Genomic DNA, 11011 nt, shown 5'->3' on the forward strand with positions numbered 1-11011 from the left:
AGTTGTTTTTTTTCATGAATATTGGCTTCTGTTTCCCAAAGCTAACTGCTCTTTTATGAGCGACTTTTTTCTCTTTATGCCGTAATTAACATCAGTTAGCAGGTTCACATAATTCAGCATCAGGTAGAAATGCACTGGAATTAATTTAGCCTGAACGAGCTGATCTAACGAATATACGGACAATGTTTTTTTTTATATATATTATCCTTCAGAGTTTGTGAATACTGGTATTTTTCAGCTGTTTTGTGGTGAAAATGATCCATCTTTTCAAGACACTTATGTGAAGCTGTATTGTTCGATAAATTGAGAATCTGTAATATCATAGAAATGTTGAATTAAGCGAAATTATTCTTCAAATAATGTACTTAATTTTATTGTGAGGAGAAACTTTATTTATGCAATTATTTATGCATTAATTGATGCATTTATTTATAACATAATTGATGTTTAGGAGTTATTGTGTTATATTGTAATTAAAATAAAGTATATGGAATATATCTGCTTATTCTTTTCATAATGTGTGTAATAAATGGTTTTGTTTTGAAAACATCCTTAAAATCGAATTTTTACAAAAAGAAGTGAGTCTGTAATATTCATTAATTTGAGAATCTGTAAAATCTTTTGTTTGAGAAACTGTAGTATTTGCTTTAAATATGAACGTTTGCTCAAATCATGTCTTTTACATAATCAGGCCACAGTAAAATGTGGAAGATCCTAGACAGGCTGTTTTATGTCATTTTATGTCGTCTGTCCACCTGGTTTTGTGTGTTTCTGTCCAGCTGTTGGTGCTGTCGCTGAGGTCTGGTTGAGCTCTGTCGGGTCAGTCGTTTTAATGATGGTCTCTCTCAGGTGTTCTCTGGTGTTGTCTCAGTAGATTGGCTCACAGCAGGATGTTTCATCTCACAGAGAGCTGCTGAACGTTGCTGCTGTGATGAATTCTCTCTGACTTTGATTGCTGGCTTTACTGCGGTTGAATCCAGTGTTGAACCAAACACTTTGGATTAGATGCTGTGTGTCTTGTGTTAAAGGCTGTTCTGATGTCCACTATGTGTCCAAACCAATTTAAAAGCTTTTGAAATGCATGGTGTGTATTAGTGGATGACCGATATATCGGCCGATATTTGGCATTTATCAAATATCTGCTTTGGCCAATAAGTTTTTCTGCTTGGCCGATGTGTTCGAGGAGGGGCTTTTATTTTGACAACACTGAGTTTGACAACACTCACTTTTAATAAATCTTTGAATGGCTATTGAACATTTAATTTCACAAACCTTGCAAACTTAGTCGAATCCAGCTGTGAGATCTTGTGAAGTGTGTGTGTGTGTGTGTGTGTGTATCCAGCATTATCGCGTGTTCTCTGTGTGACGGTCTGTCCATGTGAACTGAATGCTTTAAACTTCAAACTTGTGATTTCAAATTTTGCTGCTCTTTATGCATTTGCCCACTATCATATTCATGATATTTTCCCTGTGTGCTGTATGTAAAATAAGTATTACCCTGGCTTTATTAAAATATCGGCATCGGCATTGTCAAAATGTAAAAAATAAAAAAAAATAAAAAAAAAAAAATATATATATATATATATCGGTCGACCACTAGTGTGTATGGTTGCCCGTCTAAATAATGCATATTATAATGAGCTGTATATGTTCTAATTATGAAAATTGTGAGAAAAATATTCTGTGAAATGTGTATGTTGTATATGTGTATTGTATTTAAGCATTAATATTTTGTGCATTCATTCATGCATTCATATTTTATTCATTTATGCATTGTATTTATGCATTTCTTTCATTTTTATGTAATGTATGCATGCATGAAATAACTACAGTTCTAAGAATGAATGTGCTACATTTTCATAAAATATTTCTACATTTTATATACTTTTATATTTATTTAGGTATTAATATTTAGTGCATTTATTTATGAAAGCCTAACGTAACTGATATTACAGGAGTAATCTCTGCTGATAAATCGCTTCTCCCATTGTCGTTTTGAACGTTTTCAGGATGGAAGTTCAAGATTAAGTCATAAAAGCTAAAAGTTGAAGCCTGCTTTTGTAGATTTATTGTAATGCTTGAATTAAAATAATACAGGGACGTTTGAATAGTACCTTCATTAAATTTAATGCAAATTTATTGTGAGGTTTTTAAGCCTGTGCTTGCAGCTCTGAGGTGTTTTTTTCTTCTTCTTTTTTTCATTACACAGTTCTTTCTTTTTAGCAGCAGAACGCTTCGATCCTACTACAACTTTCTCACTCAAACACACTCACGCTGTAGGGGAGGAAGAATGCGTTGTGTTTTTTATGTGGACTGAAGGTTTAACGTTCACTGTGCCTCGGACGGATTACAGCAAAAATATCAAACCAATTCAATGCACTTTTAAACAGTCATAAAGAGCGAGCTTCTGCATGGACTCTTGGAAACTGGGAAAGGGTCATTGCTCAGCACTGGACACCATTCTCAGGAGGTCAAGACAAGCAGTTAGAAGTTTTGATTTAATTGACTTTTTTGGGATGGATGGGTTTGAATATGTTTAACCTGGCTATGACTTTTTAAAGAAACTTTTCCTGTGTTTGTTCTGTGCGGCGATCCATAATCTTGTTGCAATCTTGATTTTTCACCCAACAGAACAGGGTCAGGGTCTAGTTTTTTTATTATTTTGTCCACTATATGTTGAGTGCTCTGTGTAGCTCTGGACTGACCACAGCTGTGTTAAAGGTTTGCTGTGTGTATCGTGCTCTCGCTCTGGTCTGGTCTGTGTGCTGACTCTGGTTTACCGTTAAATAAAATTGCTGAGTATTGAGACAGAGGCTGTATTCCCAGGTCATTTTTCACAGTGAGCCGAAGACTTGTGCTTTATCTCAGCACACAGGCATCATTAGAGATGACGCTGTCCGGCTGCAGCGCCGCGCCGGGATACACATCTCTCCGTATATTCCACAGAGAGAAAAGTGTTTCTTGGACATGCTTAATCTTTCTTCTTTTCAGCGCGGCGACGCTCCCCATCCATCAAAAGCTGCTCACAGTGGCTGCACGTCAGTTTGCCGTCCCGCGCCGGATCCTGCTCTCTGTCTCCCCTCCTGTTATCTAATATATTTTTAATGCATGACTGTCTTTGTGTGTACGTAGCTCTCTCTCTCTCTCTCTCTCTTCTCTTTCTGTGTTTCTTTATCAAACTGCTGTGCCCTCAAGCACAGAAACACAAGCAAGAGATCTCCCTGAAATTTCACTTTCTATTAGCATCTGTGCTCCGATTCGCTCTGAGAGCCGCTCGGCTTCGTGATTTATGGCTCTGATAGAGAAATTTTATATTTACAAGCAGCAAAATAAACATGGCAAATTTGATTCCAGCATGTAACGGCCTGCCTCGGGGGTAGCTGTTTATTATATGTCTGGAGGAAAGCGTGAAGAGCTCAGCGAGCGTATCTGGCCATGAAATGAAATATTAGAGAGATTATTGTCATGGCAGGAAGCTGTGTTTTTAGGGGTGTTTTTTTGATCATTTTTGGTTCATTTATGTTTTTTTTTTATTGTCTTTGGCCTGATGGAGTCTAGTGGAAAGTCTTTTGACTTTCTTCATAATTCTGGACAGGAAGAGCCAGAAACATTGATGCATAAAGTGTCCAATCCCCAAATTAGTTGTGCTTTTACATGCTGTTTAAAGATGGTTATGTCTGAAATGTCTTGAATATATATTTGAAATATTAGAGAAATATTTAAATATTAGAGAAATCTATTTATTTATTCATTCATTTATTTGGCTATGTATGTCTAAGCGGTTAGTTTAAAATGCAGACATATTCCAGTTTTTAAACTTTATTTAAACTTTGTTTTGTGTATTCAAACCAATCCACATTTTTAAATTTTACGTGTTGATTGTGGGCGAGTATATCTGAAATGTTGACCATAAATTTATATTTAATTGCATTTAATTTATTGCATTGCAGTTTCATGTATTTTTTTTTTTTTACATTTAATTTTGTAATTGCTTTCTTGCTATATAATTGCTTAGATTAACATGCAAACACTTTTACTGTTTTTAACTTTATTTTACTATTTTTACTTTCAGTCAAATGCCCAAGGCAGATTTTACATACAGTAGATATATCGGAAATATCCTCAATATGTATCAGAAGTCTACCAAAAGTACTTTTTATTTTATAGCATGGCATTGCAGTGCATTGTGGTAATTATTGTATTGCATTGTATTGAAGATGTTTTTAGATTTAATATTTTTTGTATTAGGCCATGCATATCTAACTGTTTAGTTAAAAATGCCAACACTTTGCTCTTGAGAATGAATAGCTGTAATTATGCAAACAATAGCTACCTTCGTGTGCTTCTGCGGTCACAAACGTTTCCTGTAAATCTAACCGTGGTGTAAACTGCTACTAATTGCCTTGAACTTGAAAAGTTTTGATTCCGTGGACTTCTGTGATTCTGCAGAATGCAGTGATGACCAACCAGAATCAAGTATTCCAGACTGATGTTTTATGTTAGGGAACAGATTTGTTTATGTCTAGCTGTGATTTGTCTTTTCATCAGCTGGAGAGAAAGAAAGAGACGATGTGAAGTCGCTTCCTCCTGTAAATGGGAATATCTGTCAAAAGGATTGAATCAGAAACTGTGGCTGACAGATGTTGGAGTTTTTCCTTGTCAGAGATCAATAGCAATTGATGAGTAAACGTGCTGCTGCGTTCAGATTGATCTGTTCTGAGAAGTTTGTGTCACTGTGTCAGGACTGACAGATGCATGTGAGTAGATACACACAGAGTGTGAGGTTTCTTGTCTTGCCAACTCAAAAATACCATCCAAACCTAAAATGAATCATCTGTTATTTGTCCTTTGTTTTCAACTAAATGCACAGTATTTCCAAACCTTACAAACCATTTTATTTCTTTATTTCTTTCTTTCTAAAAATGCAATTATTTATTTTATATAATTTTTATATATGCATTCAACTTATGATTAATTAATTTAAATTTTAAGTTGGATTTATTTGGTTTTATTTCATTGTAACATTTCATTATAGATTTTCTAAGTAACTAATTGTTCAATTAAAACATTTATGATAAACTTTTTATTTTGCATTCTTTAATTTTTTTTATTCACATGACTTTTATTTAATTTTTTATTAATATATGCCAATGCCAGTCGAATTGCCATTCTGTATGAAACCTAGCCTACTATATAAATCTAGCTTTTTCTTTTTTTAAATCATTTGTGTGACATTGTTTATATTGAAGGCATGTGAATATATGTACAGAACAGCTCGGTTCTGTGAAATACCATCCAAAGCTTAGAATGAATCCATCCGTCTGTTAAAAGACCTTTATTTTGAACTAAATGCATCTGCAATCTCCAGAGATTTTGTTGGTGTAGAAGCGATGCAACAGCTTTGAAGTCCAGCATGAATCTCACATCCAAGGTGGATCATTCGCTCTTCGTTCTGTTGTATCTTCCAGTGATTGTCGAAAAAGTGAAAAGAGGCTAATGCATGCATTTTATCTCATCCGATTGCAATCTTTACTACAGCTCAGATATGTTAGCACTGAAAGCATCCATGTTTTCTGAGCTTGCGTTTATGTTTTAACATCATTTCGCTGCATTCATCTATTGGGCTGCTGAACGTTGTGTTTGATGATTCCTCCGTCAGTCTTTTGGCCCAGTAAAGCTGTGGTTGTGCTGTCTTAATCTGGTATTCAGCGTGCCATAGTCTGGCTCCCTCATGGCATGACATTATTGCAGATAGGCTCAGGCGAGTGGTGAGCGGAGCTGCATTTGGATTCCTAGATCATTCAGTCGATAAGTCTTGATTGCCTGAGAAGTGGAGGGAATGCTTGTAATCCTGAGGGATTTCTTCGGCCGCCATGCTGGCTCTAGATTGCTAGAAACGTCTCTTTCAGATACCATTTTTCATTTTTTTGATCCGTTCTCACACGACGACTGGTTTAGAGTTCCTACCTGAAATGCCAGCTTGATAAACTATCTGAAAGTGGTGGTGCCGATTTTCCCAGTCTCACTGGGGACTTTAGTAAAATGCCACCAGTGCCGCCAGTAAATCACTGACCTTTCTGGTCCTTTTGAAATGAATCTGCGTGAGAAAGCACTGGCTGATGTCCGTGTCTTTTTGTGTTGACATTCCCGCTGGAGAAATAGTGGACAAGGAGCGCTGGCACGCTGGGATTGATCACAATGGAAACCTGCTGTTGATCGAGCCCCAAAAAAAGCAGCGTTTGGAAAGGATCACCTGTATGTCAGGCTGTTCACACGGCCTGTTACCAAACGAATAAAAACTGACCAGCTCTGATAACACTCGGGATCATGGTGTGAGTGTTGACCAGAGGCATAACAGTGTGTGTGTTTAACAGATCTACCAGATACATGCATATAACACGTGTCTGGTCACTTTGAATTCATTATACATTATTTATTTGTTTGTTTGCTCTTTAATTCAGTCGTTCGTTCATTTTTTCATTTTTAATTTATCATTTCATTTTATTCATTCATTAATTTACTAATTTATAATATTTTATTTATATTAATGTTTTTTATTATAAATTCATATTATAAATAAATTATAAATATCCCTATATTTCAAATGTTATTTCAATTAAAATAGTGTTTATTATTTAATACATTTTCATTTTATTTGTTATTTATTTAATTAATTCATTTATTTATTCATAATCAGTTGTAATGAAATTGTTTAATTTATCAATATTATTGTATTAAACATAACATTAATTTATTCATGTATTTATTTGTTTTTAATTTATTCATTTATTTTATGTATTCATTCATAGTTTAAATGATTTTTTTAAATGTTATATAAATTTCATTTAATTTAATTACCCTTTTCATTTCATTTTAAATACTTATTTTAATTATTTTATTATTAATTATTTGTACACCCAAATGCAACATTATACATTTTTGTGTGAATTTTTGAAACTGAATTATCCAAAGCTATATATATTTTTTGGTTAGTCATTAAAAATAGTAAAGCAGCGATGCATGGAGCGATTTTACCACATTTAAGAGAGTGCAATGCACAACGCTAACTCACATTTTCTCTTTCTTTCTCTCTTCCCACTCTTTTTTTTTTCTTTCTATCCTCTGTTTCCTCTCCGTCTGTCCTGTATCCAGCATGTGTCTGAGCTGTTGGCAGTCGTACGGCTTCCGTTCATCCATCCCAGCTACCTGCTGAACGTGGTGGACAACGAGGAGCTGATCAAATCTTCAGAGGCCTGCAGAGACCTGGTGAACGAAGCCAAGCGCTACCACATGCTGCCACACGCCCGCCAAGAGATGCAGACGCCCAGAACTCGCCCGCGACTGTCTGCCGGTACGTCGTTCAGCATGGCTTATAGTACGAGCCGTGTGGTGAACATCAGACACACTGATGCTGCTCTGAACCCTTGTGAGCTGCACTGCGGTGAAATGTAGCATTGCATCAGTCAATCCCCTGCAGTGAATGGGTGCCGTCAGAATGAGAGTCCAAACAGCTGATAAAAACATCACAATAATCCACACCACTCCAGTCCATCAGTTAATGTCTTAAATTGACCTAAAACCATTGATTACGGTTAAAACGGTCTTTCACATCACAATCCAGCCATGCATTTGTTTAGAGCTTGTAAACAGCAGATTTCTCTCCTGATTCAGACCAAACCACTATTTCACTGGAGGAAGAGTTGTAATGGATTATGAATTTATATTTTAGCCTTGAGCAACAGTTTGATGTTGGAAATGTCTTAATGGTGGATTTGTTTCTTACAAACATGCAGCTTTAGTCTTCACTGATGGACTGGAGTGGTGTGGATTATTGTGATGTTTTTATCAGCTGTTTGGACTCTCATTCTGACGGCACCCATTCACTGCTGAGGATCCATCAATTTCTCCAAATCTGGTCTGATGAGGAAACAAACTCATATATATATATATATATATATATATATATATATATGTTGAATGGCATGAGGATGAGTAAACTAAGCTTTTTTATTTTTATTTTGGGGTGAACCGTTTCTTTATTTTCGAGCAGATTTCACTAGATGTGTTCCTGACTTGTACAGTCAGGTTGGTATTTGCTGTGCAGGGATACACTGTACTCTAGAGCTGCTTTTGCATGCTCTATAGTTAGTTGTAGCATGTGTTGATCAGTCAGCAACCAGCACTGTTTTATAATAATGCAGTGCACAGATTTAGAAGCAGCAGCTTGCTGGATAGATATCCGTCCTGATGTGGTGTGACAGAGCGCTGTGAGCGGAGCGTCTGGAATAGAGCCACAGTGCTGTCAGAGAGCTAAAAGCATGCGTCATCCGCAGCAGTCGGCGCACAGGTGCCTCTTATAACTGAGCTTTAGCCAGTGGGTTAATTTCACCTGCGTGTACTCAAGGCAAGCTTTGTTGAGATTATCACACCCATCGACCCAGTTCACCGCCGACCACAGGGCTTTAACATGCATTATTATATTCAACAATCGTTTTTTTTAACCATCTTTTGTTGATGCTTTGAATAGGGTTGTTCTTAATGAAAGTGTTGCAGTGTTTACACCTCCCGGGAAGTCCAAACATGTTGAATGTTGTATCCCAACTTTTATAATAAGCAAGGCAAAGTTTTTCAAATGCAAAAAAAAAAAAAAAAAGTGTGAAAGCAGAAAACAAGCTACTGAAAATTACAAACACTGCAAATGTTTCAAACACAGCAGCGTTTGACCTTTTGCACTTTTTGGCCATTTTGAATAATTTTAGCCTATGCAGCGAGTTTTAAGGCACAGTAAGTTTTGGGCAATTTTTTGACATTAAAAAAAAAATTGGCACGTAATTTTTAGAGAACTTGCTTTTGTAAGTAGTTGTTGTAGTACCTACTGTAAGATTAGGTGCTTTGTATAATACTGATAAAAAGCCAATATGCAAGGAATATACATGATAATAAGCAACTAGTTAATAGGGAAATAAACTAAGATATTACCCAAATTTCATACAACGATTATACTGACCAAAATGGTTATGGTTATCAGTGTTAAAAAGTACTCAGTATACTAAGTTTTATGTTGAAAACCGACAAAAGGTTGGTTGACTTAAAACATAAGATGTTATCTGCTAACATATACTGGATTTTCAAATGAAGTTTTGAAAAAAAAAAACATCTAAAATTATACACCTCACATTTCCACCTTTGAGTAATTTTTAAGTAAAGGATGAGTCAAGTGATACATAAGCTCCATAAGAAATTTGACATGCGATACCTTATTATCTGAAGTGTTGAGCTTGTTTTTCCGCATAAGATTGACAAGAAAAATTACTTACATTTTTCACATTGGTCTGAACAAAAATGCCAGACAAACTGAATGAAGATGTAAATCCACTGTTTGCCAGCAGGTGGCGCTTATCGAATACTGAAATTAAACCGTTTCTACAGGAACCTCTGTAAACAAAGCTGGCACATTTGTTTATTGGGTGTTATACTACGGTGCTGTTGAATGCTTGAATCTGATTGGCTGACGAATGTTCTAAGCTGTGCAATTATTTTCAGGGAAGCGCACGGCTAAAGTAGTTCCAGGCTCGTCTTGACTGCATTACATTATTATTATTATTAGTATCACTTCACAAAATGATTTCTGTGATTTTTAAAGATCCTTATAGTCTACAGCCGCAAAAGAAGCAAAACCCAAAATGATGCTGACCAAGCTAATAAATATAGTAAACATTGAGATAAAAACAAATTCCTTTCATGTTTTTGCCACAAAATGACATTTAATGTACAGAAAGCACATACTCGTTTTCTCCCGCTCTCTCTGTCCCTTACAAACACACACACCGTGTGCATTATATTCTGATAATTCAACAGCCCATCATCAATTATTCCTTACTCACACGGAGGGCAGATGAAAAGCAAATGTCACTGAATATTTTCTGAGGACAGTTGGTTCCTCGTTATGCATTCATAGAAATCATACATTCTTTCATATAATGTCTCCCACTCTCTGCTTTCAGTCATATATTGACTTTTGACTCTTACCAACTTTAATGAATAATCAAATCGTGATAATCAAATACAGTTTTAATGATAATTAAAATATGAAAATTGAATTAGAATGTGGTAACAAACCTTGGTTTATGCCTCGTGTAAGTAGAAGTGTTGCTGCGGTCAGGTGCCGGCTGGAGGACGCTGTGCTGCGGTTGATGTCTGTCGTGTGTCGTGTGATTGATGCTGCTGCTGCTGTAATGTAGTGAGGGTTTGTGGGAAGGGGGTTTTGTTTGTGGGGGCCCTCATAACAGGAAGCTGCACTGGTGTGAAGTGGGAACACAACCCTGAGAGAGCTGCCACACGAACAGATGTTCATGCCAATCAGATGCTTTTTCTTCTTCTCTGAACCAGAGCTTGAGCAGGAATAGTATTAGTAATAGTATTTTGTCATAAAAATGTATGTGTGTATGTGTGACATTATTTTATAATATATATATATATATATGTATGTATATATGTATATATATGTATATCACCTTTATTCAAAATAACTGCACAAACGTCTTTTTTTTATATGCATTAAGTGCTGCATCATTTATTGATGTATTACATATATTACAAAAATATGTAGCAAATAAATGTATATATATATATATATATATATATAATACAAAATATCTGTATTATACAAACATCTTTTTTAAATTAAATATTTATATGCATTCAGTTTATGCATGCATTAAGATTGCATTACAGTCTTTATTCATTTTATTGAATAACTAACTGTATTGAAAAGAAGTATGCAGAGACATTAAATGCCCCAGAGATAATTCATTTTTGTATTTCAGAAGCACTTGAAATCAAAGGCAAGAGTATTTCTCATTTTTTAAGATGCGAACAATGACATTTAATTTTCTGCCGTTACAGAGGCCTGACCCTTTCTGCCCCGATCCGCTGTTTCTTTTATTTATTCTTTCTTTTTTCGATGATGTATGTCATGAATTTTAATTCGGATGATAAGATCGTGTTGGGT

At 35.5% G+C, this 11011-nt stretch overlaps 1 protein-coding gene across 3 annotated transcripts in view; it reads left to right on the plus strand.

The window, feature by feature from the left end:
* LOC113060823 (kelch-like protein 29) overlaps positions 1-11011 on the plus strand; it is a 124148-nt gene that overhangs the window by 78168 nt on the left and 34969 nt on the right. For all 3 annotated transcript variants that reach the window (XM_026230027.1, XM_026230028.1, XM_026230029.1), the window contains one exon: positions 7153-7351. In XM_026230027.1, the coding sequence (XP_026085812.1) occupies positions 7153-7351 (199 nt within the window). The remainder of the gene's footprint in view (positions 1-7152; positions 7352-11011) is intronic.

Source organism: Carassius auratus, chromosome 42, assembly GCF_003368295.1.
Source record: "Carassius auratus strain Wakin chromosome 42, ASM336829v1, whole genome shotgun sequence".
Classification (NCBI taxonomy): Eukaryota; Metazoa; Chordata; class Actinopteri; order Cypriniformes; family Cyprinidae; genus Carassius; species Carassius auratus.